This window comes from Xyrauchen texanus, unplaced genomic scaffold, assembly GCF_025860055.1.
Source record: "Xyrauchen texanus isolate HMW12.3.18 unplaced genomic scaffold, RBS_HiC_50CHRs HiC_scaffold_216, whole genome shotgun sequence".
NCBI lineage: Eukaryota > Metazoa > Chordata > Actinopteri > Cypriniformes > Catostomidae > Xyrauchen > Xyrauchen texanus.
In genome coordinates, this window is record NW_026266184.1 from 31220 (window position 1) to 50000 (window position 18781).

At 37.9% G+C, this 18781-nt stretch overlaps 2 protein-coding genes across 3 annotated transcripts in view; one reads left to right on the forward strand and one right to left on the reverse strand.

Moving 5' to 3' along the window:
- LOC127641880 (F-box only protein 31-like) overlaps nucleotides 1-7832 on the forward strand; it is a 28081-nt gene extending 20249 nt beyond the window's left edge. For both annotated transcript variants that reach the window (XM_052124694.1, XM_052124695.1), the window contains 2 exons: nucleotides 2494-2843; nucleotides 5375-7832. In XM_052124694.1, the coding sequence (XP_051980654.1) occupies nucleotides 2494-2843; nucleotides 5375-5597 (573 nt within the window). In that variant the 3' untranslated portion in view covers nucleotides 5598-7832. The remainder of the gene's footprint in view (nucleotides 1-2493; nucleotides 2844-5374) is intronic.
- A 203-nt stretch (nucleotides 7833-8035) lies between these two features.
- LOC127641881 (fatty acyl-CoA hydrolase precursor, medium chain-like) lies at nucleotides 8036-18664 on the reverse strand. The gene is made up of 11 exons (XM_052124696.1): nucleotides 18335-18664; nucleotides 18108-18241; nucleotides 17177-17330; nucleotides 16846-16950; nucleotides 16661-16762; nucleotides 15233-15376; nucleotides 9903-9980; nucleotides 9591-9738; nucleotides 9052-9201; nucleotides 8621-8693; nucleotides 8036-8522 (listed from the first exon to the last, which is right to left on the reverse strand). The coding sequence occupies exons 1-11, from the start codon at nucleotides 18494-18496 to the stop codon at nucleotides 8345-8347; spliced, it is 1428 nt and encodes a 475-aa protein (XP_051980656.1). The 5' UTR covers nucleotides 18497-18664; the 3' UTR covers nucleotides 8036-8344.
- Nucleotides 18665-18781: the final 117 nt, after the last annotated feature.

The window sequence follows — 18781 nt, forward strand, 5'->3', positions numbered from 1 at the left end:
TTTGTGAAATGTGCTGTATTATGACTTAAGAGGGAGCAGCACGATTGGAAGGCAGCGAAACTAGACCGCTTCCAGGGCTGGACTGGTAATCCGGCATACCGGGCATTTTTCCGGTGGGCCGACACACGTTCAGGGTTGGACTGGCCATCGGGGGAACCGAGCAGACCGGTGGGCCGGCCGCGAAACGGGCCGAATGGGCCACGATAAACTAAAATTAGCCGCCACGTTATGCAGAACTGACCACAAAACGGCGCTGCGATATGCAGAAAAGGACAGAGAACATCAACTTTTTGGGCCAGTTGCTATGTAAAATCCCAGGCCGATCTCTCTTCCCAGTCCAGCCCTGACCGCTCCAATACTGCAATTGAAACGTTGACAGCTTTGTTGATTACAAATAGGAGCGATAGTTTTAAAGCATCGCTCACTTACAGAGACGTGGCACAATGCCATTCTCTTGGCGAATTAACAGGTTTATTGATCTATAACATCTTAAAGGGATAGTTCACCCACAAATGAAAATACTCTCATCATTTACGCACCCTAATGCCATCCCAGATGTGTATGACTTTCTCACTTCTATTTTTGGATTTGACTGATCATTTCCCAACTTCTGTGTTTGGATTTGACTGATCATTTCCTAACTTCTGTATTTAGATTTGACTGATCATTTCCCAGCTTCTGTGTTTGGACTTGACTGATCATTTCCCAACTTCTGTATTTGGATTTGACTGATAATTTCCCAAATTCTGTGTTCGGTTTTGACTGATCATTTCCTCATTTCTGTGTTTGGTTGTAACTGATAATTTCCTAATTTCTGTGTTTGGTTTTGGCTGATCATTTCCTCATTTCTGTATTTGGACTTGACTGATCATTTCCCAACTTCTGTGTTTGGACTTGACTGATCATTTCTTAACTTCTGTATTTGTATTTGACTGATCATTTCCCAACTTCTGTGTTTGGTTTTGGCTAATAATTTCCTCATTTCTGTGTTTTGTTGTAACTGATAATTTCCTCATTTCTGTATTTGTATTTAACTTATCATTTCCCAACTTCTGTATTTGGATTTGACTGATCATTTCCCAACTTCTGTATTTGGATTTGACTGATCATTTCCCAACTTCTGTGTTTGGTTTTGGCTAATAATTTCCTCATTTCTGTGTTTTGTTGTAACTGATAAGTTCCTCATTTCTGTGTTTGGACTTGACTGATCATTTTCCAACTTCTGTGTTTGGACTTGACTGATCATTTCCCAACTTCTGTGTTTGGACTTGACTTATCATTTCCTCACTTCTGTGTTTGGTTGTAACTGATAATTTCCTCATTTCTGTATTTGGACTTGACTGATCATTTCCCAACTTCTGTATTTGGACTTGACTGATCATTTCCCAACTTCTATATTTGGATTTGACTGATCATTTCCAAACTCCTGTATTTGGACTTGACTGATCATTTCCCAACTTCTGTATTTGGACTTGACTGATAATTTCCCAACTTCTGTATTTGGACTTGACTGATCATTTCCCAACTTCTGTATTTGGATTTGACTGATCATATCCCAACTTCTGTATTTGGACTTGACTGATAATTTCCTCACTTCTATGTTCGGTTTTGGCTGATAATTTCTCAACTTCTATATTTGGATTTGACTGATCATTTCCCAACTTCTTTAAATGGATTTGATTGATCATTTCCCAACTTCTGTGTTTGGACTTAACTGATCATTTCCCAACTTCTGTGTTTGGACTTGACTGATCATTTCCCAACTTCTGTGTTTGGATTTGACTGATCATTTCCCAACTTCTGTGTTTGGTTTTGGCTAATAATTTCCTCATTTCTGTGTTTGGTTGTAACTGATAATTTCCCAACTTCTGTATTTGGATTTGACTGATCATTTCCCAACTTCTGTGTTTGGACTTGACTGATCATTTACCAACTTCTGTATTTGGATTTGACTGATCATTTCCCAACTTCTGTATTTGGATTTGACTGATCATTTCCTCATTTCTGTGTTTGGTTGTAACTGATAATTTCCCAACTTCTGTATTTGGATTTGACTGATCATTTCCCAACTTCTGTGTTTGGATTTGACTGATCATTTCCCAACTTCTGTGTTTGGTTTTGGCTAATAATTTCCTCATTTCTGTGTTTGGTTGTAACTGATCATTTCCCAACTTCTGTGTTTGGACTTGACTGATCATTTCCCAACTTCTGTGTTTGGACTTGACTGATCATTTACCAACTTCTGTATTTGGATTTGACTGATCATTTCCTCATTTCTGTGTTTGGTTGTAACTGATAATTTCGTCATTTCTGTATTTGGTTTTGGCTGATCATTTTTTTTCACTTCTGTTTGGTTCTTGACTGATCATGTCCTTTTTGGGTTTGGTTTTGGCTGTTCATCTCCTTACTACTTTGTTCTGTTTTGCCTGTTTATCATCTGTGTTCTGTTCTTTTTTTGTCTATTCACCCATTCATTACATCTTTCTCTTTTAGGGTGATCCCAATGTCCCAGCAGGCCAGTTGACATTAGAAATAGACCTGAACCGTCCTGTGCATCTGCCTGACCTGGAGCAGCAGAGGAACATAGAAGAACTGTCTCGCCTTGTGCTGGGGGAGCATGAGGAGGCCCAGAGGGGCATGCAGGCCCAGGACACCCCATCAGAAGGTTCAGAAGCAGGCCTTGCTCAGGGGTCAGAGGGCTCAGATGAAGCTCCCCCTACTGGAGCAGAGGGTGTTGAGCCTGGAGCTTGTGCCTACGTTTCTCCACCTGAATTGCAACCTTTTGTGCTGCCTCTGGGAGTCATGGCCCGAAATGAAGTGTACCCTCGCACCTGTAAGATGTGGTAAGTGTCCTTTTGCTATAATTTTGTAATAAAGCAATTTAAACCAATCAGGCACAACATTAAAACCACCTGCCTAATATTGTGTAGGTCCCCCTCATGCCGCCAAAACCGTGCCAACCTGCATCTCAGATTAGCATTCTGAGATTATATTCTTTTCATCACAATTGTACAGAGCGGTTATCTGAGTTATTGTAGACTTTGTCAGTTTGAACCAGTCTGGCCATTCTCTGTTGACCTCTCTCATCAACAAGACATGTCCGTCCATAAAACTGCCGCTCACTGGATGTTTTTAGTTTTTGGCACCATTCTGAGTAAATTCTAGAGACTGTTGTGTGTGAAAATCCCAGGAGATCAGCAGTTCCATAAATACTCAAACCAGCCCATCTGCCACCAACAATCATCCATGCGATTAGCTAATCAGCCAATCATGTGGCAGCAGTTCAGTGCATAAAATCATGCAGTTATGGGTCAGGAGCTTCAGTTAATGTTCACAACAGCCATCAGAATGAGGGAAAAATGTGATCTCAGTGGTTTGGACTGTGGCATGATTGTTGGTGCCAAATGGGATTTTCAAGCACAACAATCTCTAGAATTTAATCCGAATGCTGCCAAAAACATCCAGTGAGTGGCAGTTCTGTGGACGAAAATGTCTTGTTGATGAGAAAGGTCAGCAGAGAATGGCCAGACTGGTTTTAACTGACAAAGTCTACAATAACTCAGATAACCGCTCTGTACAATTGTGATGAAAAGAATATAATCTCAGAATGCTGTTCTAAAATGCAGGTTGGCGCTGTTTTGGTGGCACGAGGGGTACATACACAATATTAGGCAGGTGATTTTAATGTTGTGGCTGACTGGTGAATCTGAATACATTCAGAAATAAAATTCATATTTGTGTCTAAGGAAAAGGATTATATCTTAGATCCTGTAACTGGTCACCATTTCTGTTTATCACCATTTTTAATGACCTTTTTGCCTTCGTTGGTTAATTTTAATTGGTCATGTGGTGTTAAATTTATTTGTAAATACTTAAACATTCCATGTTAACTCACAATTAAAAATGATAAAAGAGTGATGAAAAAGACAGTTTAAAATAGTTTTAGATGGATTATATAGCACGACACACTTCAGGACAGGATGTCAACTTTCCAAAAGTATTTCATGTCAGCTACCCATATAAGTTAGAGATCCATTACAAATTGTGTTTTGTTTTTTTTAATGATATGCAAGTTATTATATAGTTTTACTGGAGAATTACACTCACCTCAAGGATTATTAGGAACACCTGTTCAATTTCTCATTAATGCAACTATCTAATCAACCAATCACATGGCAGTTGCTTCAATGCATTTAGGGGTGTGGTCCTGGTCAAGACAATCTCCTGAACTCCAAACTGAATGTCAGAATGGGAAAGAAAGGTGATTTAAGCAATTTTGAGCGTGGCATGGTTGTTGGTGCCAGACGGGCCGGTCTGAGTATTTCACAATCTGCTCAGTTACTGGGATTTTCACGCACAACCATTTCTAGGGTTTACAAAGAATGGTGTGAAAAGGGAAAAACATCCAGTATGCAGCAATCCTGTGGGCGAAAATGCCTTGTTGATGCTAGAGGTCAGAGGAGAATGGGCCGACTGATTCAAGCTGATAGAAGAGCAACTTTGCCTGAAATAACCACTCGTTACAACCGAGGAATGCAGCAAAGCATTTGTGAAGCCACAACACGCACAACCTTGAGGCGGACGGGCTACAACAGCAGAAGACCCCACCGGGTACCACTCATCTCCACTACAAATAGGAAAAATAGGCTACAATTTGCAAGAGCTCACCAAAATTGGACAGTTGAAGACTGGAAAAATGTTGCCTGGTCTGATGAGTCTCGATTTCTGTTGAGACATTCAGATGGTAGAGTCAGAATTTGGTGTAAACAGAATGAGAACATGGATCCATCATGCCTTGTTACCACTGTGCAGGCTGGTGGTGGTGGTGGTGTAATGGTGTGGGGGATGTTTTCTTGGCACACTTTAGGCCCCTTAGTGCCAATTGGGCATCGTTTAAATGCCACGGCCTACCTGAGCATTGTTTCTGACCATGTCCATCCCTTTATGGCCACCATGTACCCATCCTCTGATGGCTACTTCCAGCAGGATAATGCACCATGTCACAAAGCTCGAATCATTTCAAATTGGTTTCTTGAACATGACAATGAGTTCACTGTAATAAAATGGCCCCCACAGTCACCAGATCTCAACCCAATAGAGCATCTTTGGGATGTGGTGGAACGGGAGCTTCGTGCCCTGGATGTGCATCCCACAAATCTCCATCAACTGAAAGATGCTATCCTCTCAATATGGGCCAACATTTCTAAAGAATGCTTTCAGCACCTTGTTGAATCAATGCCATGTAGAATTAAGGCAGTTCTGAAGGCGAAAGGGGGTCAAACACAGTATTAGTATGGTGTTCCTAATAATCCTTTAGGTGAGTGTATATCATTTATTATCTAAATTAAATCTGGATTTTCTTTATACATTACAGTTTTTATGGGACAGGCTTGATCGCCGGCCATGGCTTTACGAGTCCAGAGCGCACGCCTGGTCTGTTCGTTCTGTTTGATGATGACCGTTTCGGCTTCATCTGGCTGGAGCTCAAGTCATTCAGTCTGTATAGCCGACTGACAGACCAGCTATCCCACGCACAGATCCCCAGCATGGAGCGCTTCGAGTCCATGCTCTGCAACATGCAGTCCTGGACATCCTGATAGCAACCTCACTCTACTGTACTCCACTGATCTCATCAGGCACATACTCTGGGATTCAGATTACTGTCGATGCACACATACACACATTAGGGATGGGCATTTTAGTCACTTTGTGCACTTGAGTCCTCAGAAGATAGATTAACAAAGTGGCATTACTGTGCTCTTCATCCAGATTACCTAATTATCTTAAATTTAAAGTTCAAATTTCAATTGAAGGAAAAGTTACTGAGCCAAGTTAATGAAATCATTAGCATTGATTGTCATTAGGATTTTTTTTTTTGTAATGCATAACACCTTATGAAATAAAAAAAATGATACCGTTTGAAACGTTTGTGTATTATTTTAAAATCAGTAAATAAAATTCTCCCGCATGATTTTGATCGATCATTATTTTCATGAGTATTTGAGTACTAGTGCCCATCCCTAACACACTTTTACACACACTCCTGCTTGCATCAGCACAGGTATATTTACAGCGGCATGCCCATACAGGTTGTATTATATTAAGCTTTTCAATTAATTTATTTTTGTAACCTCACAATGTTGAAGACAATGACATGAAAATTCCCCCATGTACTCTGGAGAAAGTTGAGCTTGCCTCTGAATCTTTACCGAGATATTTAATCCGAGACTTCTATACAAAATTCGGTGGTTTTGTACTTTAGACATAATTTAGATCCAAGTTTGCAGCGTTTGTCATCAACATGGCTTGCAATTACTGGAAAAACAGTCTGCATTCAGGGTCGAATTGATATTGTGTTTTAGATTCCAATTAAATTGCTAACTTTGAATTAAATTTGAGTTTAGGCAGCAAACAGGATCATATTAATAGCCCATTTCTGAGATGCCACCAAAATAAATGTGTTTATAAATACAGCATTTCATTATATTTTATAAGTTAACTTTCATTTTATGGACTATGGTGTAAGAGTAAGTACTTTAGCTACAAAATGCAGCCAAACAACAGGCTTACAAGATGGAAACCTTGGCAGAACACCTAGAAAATGAATTGCGATTCAAATTCAACATAATGATGCCATGGCAATTCAAATTCAAAATCATGAAATTAAATTGAGCCAATTCCAAAACCTGGTCTGCAGTAGCTTGTAATCGATGTTATCTAATTTATTTATTCTTTTTATTCTTCTGAACATTATGTAAAATACAGACGTTGTTCGGCCAACATTATGGCATTGAAGTGCTCTTCCATTTTTTGTATTGTCGTCACTCTTCATCACATTTGGCATGCATAGCACTGTAGTTGTCTTCAAAATGTTAACATTGTTGAAATCTACATGATTGAACATTTAGAGCATGTTGCCAAATTTTGGTCGCTGGATAAAGGGATGTTTACACTGATAAAGATTAAATTGGACACCAAATCCATGTACTGTTTGTTGCTCTTAGGTGTTACTACTTGACTGCTGTGTCCGATGGTATCAGTAGACGGATCATGACAGCTTCACTGTCTTCAATCTCTTTGGTAGTCACGGTAAAACCATTTGCATAAAGTTGAACTCTGCTCAACTTTGTTGCATTGCTATTGGTCATGCTAGCATTCAGGTTCACGCTAATATTCAGAATGATTTGGATTTACCGATTGTTGCAACCGTTCACAATAAAACATGAAATGCTTTCATTTTCAGTTTTTTAGCTTTTACGAACATAACGTGACAATTTTCACATAATTTATGTGATTCTGGTCATCTAGCTGTGCAGCTCTCTTCCAAGTGCTCTTCCCTACGCAGTGTTGACGTTCATCAGAGGCAACATTCCTCTGACTATACTTTTTGTATTTGACTGCAGCATTACTAGCATATAATGTATAATATATATAGTGAATATATATGTAAATGCATTGAAGAATATTTAAACATTTATCAGTATATTTGGGCTTTGTTTTAGCGATGACTGCATATCTGATGGATGAACTAATTTGACTATATCGCCTGTGTTTACAACCTCTTAGTTGAGTGCTAATTGTTTTAAGTGGAGTATTCTCATAGCATTGGCTGTTTATGTGGACAACAATTGTACAACTATTGATTTTATTCGAAATAAGACAATGTCGATTTAATTTGTCACATTACGGAAGTAAATTGGGTTGCAAAAATTAATTTCATGTTGAAATGAAGATCAAGTTGCTCTTCATTATTTGGCATTGTTTCTCTTGTGTTGGAACTGTGATGTAGCCTTGCATCAATCTTAACTGAATGAACTTTCTTAAGTTCCCTTATTTTGAAATTTGAAAAGTATATGTTGTGCAAAACAGCTTAACTCAAGTAAAACAAACAATTGAAATTGTTAATAGTTGGATTGTTGATGTCCACGTAAATTTGACTTTTCCAATTTCTTTAAGTGCAAATTCACGACTAGTATGCACCACGTTGCATTCAAATTCAGGGAGGTTTGCAGCTTTAGCCTTCGTTTGTTCTCAATAAAATGGAGAAAAATCTGATTGTTGTCCGACTCAACATTTTATTTTTAAGTGCGACAGATTAGTAAGCAGATTGTTATTTTTGTTCAGTTGTTCCAAGTACATTTATCAATGTGTCAGATGACTTCTCAAGCACAAGTTGGACAATTCTCAAGAACTTTGGTCCCTTTTCAGTACAATTTTAACTATATGCAAACTCCTATGATATAATCACTGTTATCTTTCCCTTTTTTCAGTTTTACTCTCTGAATTTCTTTAAAAAAAGTGCTTGGTGTCCATTTTTGAGGGGATAAAGCAACAAATATTTATTCTACAGTTCTGAGTGCTTCTTTCGGCCTTGGCGTACAAGCTCTGGAAGTGTCTTAGTAAGGAAAGTATAGTGTTTTCCCTTCAGGTTCTTCCCAGGTTTCTGTTCCAGTCCGATGCCGAGATGCTCGTGCTCAGATCCATATTCAGGCCATAGAATGAGACCGGGACCATTTGGAGACCTGCCGTCACATCCACAAATAGGTATATTGGAGTACAGAAATAATACACCATACTTTATTCTGTGTGCACATATAGAGACAGAGGATAGATGTTTTACCCAGTGCGAGCAAAGTTCCCCCAGTAGGCCATCACAGTTCTGCATAGTTCATCTTCTTCCTTTGTAAACGGAGCTTCAAGGATTGAACCATAAAACACAACTGATCACTTTTCACTGTTAACTTAAAACTAGGGCTGTCAACTAAAAAACATGCTGGCCAATTAATCAATCAATTGAATTGCAAAAATCAGAAATGGCAAAAATATGGTTTGCATTTAGATGGTACTTAAAGTTTGAATTGCTCAGATGGAAGACAAATTCCCTATTGCATATAAGGCGTCATGAGTAACTGCGTTAACGCTTTTTATTGTTTCAACATGTTCAATTGACAGCCCTACTTGTAACCCTTTCAGAATATTTCAGCATTTGAGTGCAATCGAAATAATAAGGGTTTTCCATTTCTACAAGCATCATGTCAGATATTTGCTTACCAGTTATAGTGATATGGGCTTTTGTGAAGCAGCTGCCCTGAACAAAAAACAGTTCATCTGCATGGTCGACACCAACAAAGCTGGGCCTGTTCTTCTTGATCATACTGGGAGGATGTTGGAACTCGTACAGGTAAACTGGTGCTCCTGAGGCTAAATGAGGTATTTTTATACATGGATAAAACCATAAATAAGCAGTTACTTCTGGAGTATTTGACTGTGGTGTGGAGCTTGGAAATAATGTCAAATGTGCATGTTCAATAAAATGTAAGCAGTGCAGAATACATACTGAATTGGACATAAACAAAAACTAGACTGTGAAGGATAAACACAGTCAATAAGTTGTACGGCCTCAAAGGGGAAGTTTTTGCACCACCAAATAGAATTGCATAAATAATGACCGTTTCCAAAAAGGTTATGAAACTGTAGTTCCTTGCAGATTCAGTACAATATCCTCATTTTTGAACTCCTAGACATATGCATCAACACAGTCCATTATGGAAATAAATAAAAACAAATCTATTGATTTCATTGCTTCTCACCGCTGTGGTATTTTGCCAGTTTTAGGGCAGGAATATTAAACAGCACATCCCCCATCATCTCTCTATAAAGGTCTCGGATTTGAATGCGGTCATTAGTGTTTCCCAGGTACTCATTGGCCACCAGGTCAATGATCCATCGATCCTTTGGCTAGAGGCAATTACATTCATTTTACACATGAATAAATCTAAATAAATAATGATACACAAGTAGGAGAATTAGTTTCAGTGTACATTTCATGATAGGCAAACAGAATTGATATCACACTGGTAGTCAAAAGTATTTTTGCATTGTAATTATCAGCATAATCTTACATCAGGAAAATTTAAAATCAAGGTTTGGGTGGCTTGTTCTTTATCCATTCCCTCAGTCCATCCTGGATTATCAAAGTACTATGGAGAAAAAACATTCATATACATATTTCAAAATATTGTACAAATATATGAATTATAAAATATGGTCAAATATGTAAATACGCTTATATTAGTTACTGGTGTACACTCACGGCCACTTAATTACAGTTGAAGTCTTAAGTTTACATACACTTAGGTTGAAGTCATTAAAACAATTTTTTTTAACCACTCCACAGATTTAATATTAGCAAACTGTAGTTTGGGCAAGTCGTTTAGAATCTACTTTGTGCATAACGTGTCATTTTTCCAACAATTGTTTACAGACAGACTGTTTCACATTTAATTGTATATATCATTCCATTCCAGTGGGTCAGAAGTTTACATACACTAAGTTAAAGGAATAATTCACCCAAAAATGAAAATTTGATGATAATTTACTTTAGAGTTTCTTTCTTCATCAAAACAGAATTTAAGATTTTTAGGAATTCATTTCAGGCCTCCATTCAAACAATGCAAGTGAACGTACTCAAATTCTTTACAGTCCAAAATGCATATTTATGGTGCATCAAAAGAATCCACACGACTCCAGTCGACAAATAAAGTTCTTCTGAACCCAAAAAAATCTATTTTTGAGCAGCTTGAAAAATTCCAGAAAATGATGTCAAGTCTTTAGGCAATTAGCTTATGCTATGCTAATTGGAGTCAATTGGAGGTGTACATGTGGATGTATTTCAAGGCCTACCATCAAACTCAGTGCCTCTTTGCTTGACATCATGGGAAAATCTAAAGATATCTGCTAAGTCTGATTCATCCTTGGGAGCAATTTCCAAATATCTGAATGTACCACATTCATCTGTACAAACAATAGTACGCAAGATTAAAAACATCATACCGCTCAGGAATGAGACACATTCTGTCTCCTAGAGACGAATGTATTTTGGTGGAAAAGGTGCAAATCAATCCCAGAACAACAACAAAGGACCTTTTGAAGATGCTGGAGGAAACAGGTAGACAAGTACATATATCCACAGTAAAACAAGTCCTATATCGACATAACCTGAAAGGCTGCTCAGCATTGAAGAAGCCACTGCTCCAAAACCACCATAAAAAACTCAGAATAGAGTTTGCAAGTGCATATGGTAAATAAGATCTTACTTTTTAGAGAAATGTCCTCTGGTCTGATAAAACAAAAATTGAACTGTCTGGCAATTAATTACTATAATTATGTTAGGGTGAGACTTGCAAGCTGAAGATCATCATCCCAACAATGAATCATGGGGGTGGCAGCATCATGTTGTGAGGGTGCTTTGCTGCAGGAGGCATTGGTGCACTTCAGAAGCAACATCTCAAGACATCAGCCAGGAAGTTAAAGCTCTGTTGCAAATGGGTCTTCCAAATGGACAATGACCCCAAGCATACCTCAAAAGTTGTGGCAAAATGGCTAAAGGACAACAAAGTCAAGGTATTGCAGTGGCCATCACAAAGCCCTGACCTCAATACGATAGAACATTTGTGGGCAAAAATAAAAACTTGTGTGTGACTTGCCCATTCCTCCAGTTCTGTCTGGAGGAATGGGCCAAAATTCCAGCATTGGAGAAACTTGTGAGAAACTTGTGGAATGCTTCCCAAAATGTTTGACCCAAGTTATGCTACCAAATATAATACTAACAAAGTGTATGTAAACTTCTGACCCACTGGGAATGTGTTGAAAGAAATAAAATCTGAAATAAATAATTCTCTCTATTATTCTGACATTTCACATTCTTAAAATAAAGTATTGATCCTAACTGACCTAAAACAGGGAAAATGAAAAACTGAGTTTAGTTGAATTTATTTAGGTAAATTGTATGTAAACTTCTGGCTTCAACTGTAGGTACACCTGTACATCTATTTATTTATGCGATTATTTAATCAGCCAATCGTGTGGCAGCAGTACAATGTATAAAATCATGCAGATGTGGGTAAAGAGCTTCAGTTAATGTTCCCATCAACCATCAGAATGAGGAAAAAATTTGATCTCAGTGATTTGGACCGTGGCATGATTGTTGGTGTCAGGCAGGCTGGTTTGAGTATTTCTGTTACTGGTGATCACCTGGGATTTTAAAGCACCACAGTCTCTAGACCCGACTGGTCCAAGCTGACAGGAAGGTGACAGTAACCAAAATAAACACGCGTTACAACAGTGCTATGAAGAAAAGCATTTCTGAACATACAACAATGTCGAACATTGAGGCTGATGGGCTACAGCAGCAGAAGACCCCACCAGGTACCACTACTGTCAGCTTAGAAAAGGAAACTAATGGCACTTTTCCACTGCACGTTACGGTTCGACTCGCCTGAACTCTACTCGCTTTACTTTTCTAAGCTTGCATTTCCACTGCAGTTTAGTGCCATCTCAAGGTGGGTGGGATTATAGGCTGATTGTCATAGATGCGCTGCCTCTACTGCCATGATATAATTTTAAACACGACACAAACTGACCAAAACAATAACACGACCACTAGCTGTTAGCTACTAGCTCATTGTGCTGCATAAAGCAGTTGTTGCATGGTGATTTTACACAAGTGTAACAGTTAAATTGGCCTGGTTGTTTTAGAAGCAAGTTAGTCCAGTAGCTGGTCAACTAAATAAAGTGAAGCTTTCAAGCAGAGTATAGAGTTAACGTAACTAAACATACCATCCTCAATCGTGGATCAACGCCAGTCCAGGGCACTCTCCCTCCCATTGCTCGCCGGTTTAGATAGCGTCCATTTGATGGAACCACTTCCACTTTTCCTTGATGGTTCTGTAGTTACTTTAAAAAAAATGTTTTTTACTTTTCCCTACACTGTTGGTAGGTCCGGTGGTAGCCGTGTGCGGCCAACAGCTGAAACACTAACGAGTGGACAGTCTGCACCTTATTTTTTGACCACGGCATGGTTTTGCACACAGCCATATCTTTCTTCACAATTCGAAAGTCGCTTGAACAAATGATACTGCTATCGCTATGGCTAACTTGTCAGAAATCCAGTGACGCTGGTAGTGACGATTCTCCCTGAAGTATCAGTGATCTGCAGGATTTTTACGTCACATTTAGTATCGGCTAAGCTCGCTTAGAACCTCAACCGAGGTGGTACTAAATCAGGTACCAGGTACTATCCACAGTGGAAAACCCTAAAAAAGCAAGCAGAGTCGGTTGAGTTGTACCATGCAGTGGAAAAGCCCCATAAGGCTGCAGTGGGCAAAGGCTTACCAAAAACAGGGCAGTGGACGATTGGAAAAACATCGCCTGGTCTGACAAATCTGGATTTCTGCTGAGGTACACAAATGGTAGGCCCACTGCAGCCTCAGTTTTCTGTTCTTGGCTGACAGAAGTGGATCACATCATGATTTTCTGCTGTTGTAGCCCATCTGCCTCAAGGTTTGACGTGTTGTGCATTCTGAGATGTTATTTTGCTCACTACCATTGTACAGAGTGGTTATCTGAGTTACTGTAGACTTTCTGTCAGCTCAAACCAGTCTAGCCATTCTCCACTGACCTCTCTCATCACCAAGGCGTTTTTGTCCACAGAACTGCCGCTCGCTGGATGCATTTTGTTTTTCGCACCATTCTCTATACACTAGAAACTTTTGCACATGAAAATCCCAGGAGATCAGCAGTTACGGAAATACTCAAACCTGCCCATCTGCACCAACAATCTTGCCACAGTCTAAATCACTGAGATCACATTTTTTCCCCATTCTGATGGTCGATGTGAACATTAACTGAATCTCCTTACCCCTATCTGCATGATTTAATGCATTACACTGCTTCCACATGATTGGCTGATTAGATAATCGCATGAATAATTAGATGTACAGGTGTACCTAATAAAGTGGCCGGTGAGTGTATATACTTGTAGGTCAATGACAAAGAAGTCTGAACTTACATTTTAAATAAGATACAAAATTGCATTTAAAATACATGTGCCAAGTTCTCTGAAATGTAATCTTTGTATTCAGGTTGATTTGATAGGTTACGTTCAAGTTTTTGATTTATCGACTCTAAAAATGTCAGTTGGTACAACCATCTTGTGCAAAGTAATTACATATTTTCCTTACACCACGAACGCCTGTGCATGTATACTTTTTACTTTTCTTTTTATAAATAAGTATTTTTGAATCATATCTAGATGTTTTCTTTAGGTTATTTCATTTATTTGACAAACTGAACTAAACCTGCCACGTTTGAAAGGTCAAATTATCTGATATATTTAATAGATATACTGACCATAACACACAGGGTTTATGAGGGTGTAAACAGTTCTTTGCGGTGATAATCTGTGGGTGTAGTGTATGTTAATGAAGTGCCGCAAAGCACAATTTGCTATTTTCCTGAGAAATATGTAAATGCGCCAAGACGTTTCAGAGCCATGGCTGTTTTCACCGCAAAGTCTAAATTCAGCCAGCAGGTAATAATGTCCAAACTCTGAAAATATATAGGAACATCAAATTATGTTTCTGACAACCAATTTTTTCCAATTATCTGTTGTCCAATGTCTGTTTCTTTGCCCACTCTATGCCACTTTGGTGAATTAAAGTACCAATTTCCTCCTGAAACAGCAATATCTGTACATTATTCCAAACTTGGCTGTCAATGTCTAAAATAAGACGCAGATGGTGAAATAACCAGAGGAGAACCTCAGAATTAAATTGCACTCGACCCAGCCCATAAGCGCTTTGCTCATAGATTTAGCACATGCTTGAACAAAAATACCAACTTCCTGGCCGTGCCCACTGACCTATGGCATAGCGCTGCTCTTAGTGCTAGTGCTCTTAAAATAGGGCCCTACATTAGAACTTTTTCCCTTAATGACAATCTCAGTACAGTTGTTCCATGCTGACATTTTAGTGTAGAATCAATTATGATACTACTGTTCAAGATTTATGTTCACATAAAAACAGCTGTTTGGAGTGTCATTATTTTGGCTTGACAAAGCCAACATACAGTTACTCTACAGACATGGTTTAGGGTTTTTCCAAAACTTCTGACTGTAACTCCTCCAAGAGATATCAAGATACATCCATCAAACTTGGCACACATCTTCATCCTGTTCTGTCTCAGGTTACAATGACTTTTCTAACTGGCCGGATTAACGGTTTTCGCACAGCGGGTTTTTAAAAATCCCCCAAATCTCATAGACTTAACGTTCAAATGGGAAATAATGACATAATATTCAAATGGGAAAAGCCTATTCAATCTCAACTCAAAAAATTATTGACAATATATTAATATTATATATATTGAAATTTCTTGATAAATATTTACTCACACTGGGCAACAAAAAGCCAAACTCATCGTCAGTGATTCCAGTTATGAGAGGAACTTTACTGAATTCTTGGTTCTGAATGATCTCATTTATGGACTTGGGAAGGAAATATGAATCCACTGCAACTCCAAAGTACATCATTCTGTACTATAAAAAGGATACAAACATCACACAATTAAAAGCTATTGGCAATATGAATCAAAGCAAATATAATCCACTGATTCTTCAGATAAGGGACAAAATGTGCTTTAAATCTTATTTTTTATTTTTTAATACTAAATTAATTTGAAATGGATATATTTGTAGACAAAGGTCTCAGCTAACAACCATGTAAGGGTACAGGTTTATATAAAAACACTTTCTGAAAATTGACATTTATTCACTTCATAACTGGCATCTTACTGTAATTTGTGTCAGCTCTGTCCGACACACTAAAAAGTTATTTTTAACTTTATCCATCCAATAAGTGTCAAGTATTTACTTATCTAATAATGGTGTTCAATAAAGGATTTAAGTGAAAAAAATACATTCTATAATTTATTTTTCTGTTTTCACACTATTCTGAAAATTCTGACGGTTACAACATTTAAATTTTTTTCCTAAAATGCCAAAATTATTCCACAAACATTCAAATAAATGATCATAATAGGAATGACGGAGATGACATGTTGAAGTTATGACCACAGATACTTAAACATTGTTTAAAATATTAAAAAATTATAAAACTTACCAGAATTCGTGTCCTACTGTTGCATCCACCAAGAGCAGGAAGTGGGAAAGTGGTACTCAGAGTTACAGTATAGCTGATCATAACATTGTCCGAGTTGACGCAATAGGCAGTTTTTATGGAAAATATCATTTAAAGTTTATGTATTGTTTGATATCTTACAGGTCCCTATATTTATGAATTTGTTGCATTTTTAAATACTTTGTTTGGCAGTTTAACATTGTGACCTCTTGCTGAGGACAGGTTAAGTTACACGTGCTTCCAAGTATAGAGCATGACTTTTTTTTAAATTATAATGAAATTATTACAAAATATAAGTAATAAATGCTCTGAGTATACACATTTCCTTGAGATTGAACCTTTTCAGTATTATTATTATTATTAATTGATTATTGAACTGATTTTTAACACAAAGATGACTTTTGTATGCAAGACATGTTTTGTCCCTTATCTCAAGAATCAGTGATCCTATAGACACTGAATGAGCAGACTTCTTTCTTTATAAATATAAATCCAGCACTGCACAAATGTTTTAGGCAGTTGTGAAGAATGTTGTATAGTGAGGGTGTTTTCAAAAATAATGGCATGTATAATTTTCATTTATCTATTAACATCATACAAAGTGCAGTAAACATAAAAACCAAATCAAACCACATTGTTGTTTTATGAATGGGATTTTTTTTCTTGCTATGAAAAGCTTTCACCTGTTTGGAATATTTCACAGCTTCCTCTTCAGACCAGCTCATGACACAGTCAACAATCTTTGAGGAACTACTAAAGTCACAGTTTGATGATTTGGCTACATGCTGAAATTAAGATGAGTGAGGACTTTTTAATCAATTGAAATATCATAAGGAAAATATGAGGAATATATGGAAAGAAATGATACCTGAGCTAATGGTAAAGGATTGGCCATCTCAAGACCATCCCAAACAGCAGTGCCACTTTCTGCTATAGCGCGATGGAACAGACCAGAAGCCAATGGGGAGAGAACCTTGAAGACAAAGTTAAAAAAGGAAGTGACTCAAATACACACTCAGCAAAATAAAGCTTAAGTATTTACTTTCTGCACAACTATCATCATCATCAAACGGAACTGCGAAAATAATGACTGTTTCTGAACACTCCCTTCTGCAACTGGATGAACTGGTTATCCCATCACTTTGGACTTATTTGGGAAAATATTTTAATGCTATGGAAATGTTGATGAAGATGCCTACCAGCAAGGAAACACTTATTCCTCCAGCAGATTCTCCAAAGATAGTCACTGATCCAGGATCTCCACCGAAGCTGTGGATGTTCTCCTGGACCCACTGGAGTGCTGCTACCTGATCCAGAAGACCATAGTTTCCTGGTGCATGTTCATCTCCAGTGCTGAAATAAGAAAATTAAACTTTCACAAATCTACTCAATTTGTCATTTAAAACAGAAACACAACATTTGCTCCAGGTTGGACTGAATATGTGGGATAAAGCAATCATAAATTAAGGCCAATGCGCAATTACAGTGTAATTCATATCCTACTGTATACATCACCATCCATTCAATTCCTTCATAACCATACAGTACATAACACCATGCCATGCATTGTGTAACATATACTGTATATACGGGAAAGTGTATAACATATAGGTGCTGTAACATGGTCAGTTGGTCACCATAAGTTTTTTCTTCATGTTTTTTAAAGGTTTTGGTCATTTGGTGCCAAATGAAAACTATGAGTGTCTTATCACACATTGATACTTTTTGAACAATAACACAAATAAAATAAAATAAATTATGGCATAATTCATAACCAATGTCCATTGAAATAGACACCAGAAACAATTATTAAACCATTACCATAAACTGATTTTTTGATTGATTAACATTTATGGCTATATTTAGAGTAGTAGTGAAGTATGGTCATATTTTTGTGTCCTTTGACACACACAAAACCAATGTACAGTTGAAAAGTACAGTCTCAAATAATACTATTAGGACATAAAACTTTAAAGGTTTTAAATTTGTTAAAACATGTCACATCCTTTTTGGTCATTAACATACATAGGATCATGCTTTGCTCAAAATGGTTATATGGCAGTTGGTTTCATTACTGTATTGGTGACATTAATCATTAAACTTCCATTTACATGTTGGTTTGAGACTTACCTGAGGAATCCTAGCAGACCCAATCTGTACTGGATCATCACCACAACCACATTCTGATACGCTGACAGGACTGAGCCTTCATAAATTGAGGCTGCACCAAAACTTAGTCCTCCACCATGGATCCAAACCATGACCTGAACAATACATGGAAAGTTTCTCGGACACTTGCTACAGAAGAAACTTCCGGGAATTGTTGGCCTTAGTTATTCTCAGCGTTTTGAACTTACTGGTAATTTGGCATCTTCACCAGATTTGGATGGAGTGTAGATGTTGAGATACAAGCAATCCTCTGACACTTCTGGCACCTCAAGGTTCATAGAGAGATACTCCAGTTCATTCACAATCACCTGCCTGTCCTGAATACACCTAAACAAAAAAAAATGTTGCATTTGAGATTGGGAATGTCTTCAACTTAAGTGGGGTCTCATTAGCCAACTCAAAACAACTAGATATTTGCTGATTTTGGTCAGTTTCCCAACCTACCAACTATTTTGCTTAAGATTTGCTCTCTTCATTTTGAGGTCTGTCACCCACCCTGACTAATCACTGTGAATTTCTGCCTCTGATTTTCTTTCTTGAATTCACTGTCACGTCAAGCTCGCCGAATTAAGAACAGAGGCACCACGTGAACACGAACAATAACAAAAGAATAAATTAGGATGTGATTGAAATGC

Coding starts and splice junctions, on each gene's coding strand:
- LOC127641881 (XM_052124696.1), bottom strand. CDS start 18,496: ATGCAACATTTTTTTTTGTTTAGGTGTATTCAGGACAGGCAGGTGATT. Junction 17,331..18,107: donor GGTCTGCTAGGATTCCTCAG/GTAAGTCTCAAA, acceptor TTCTTATTTCAG/CACTGGAGATGAACATGCAC. Junction 8,694..9,051: donor AGCCCATATCACTATAACTG/GTAAGCAAATAT, acceptor CAATCCTTGAAG/CTCCGTTTACAAAGGAAGAA.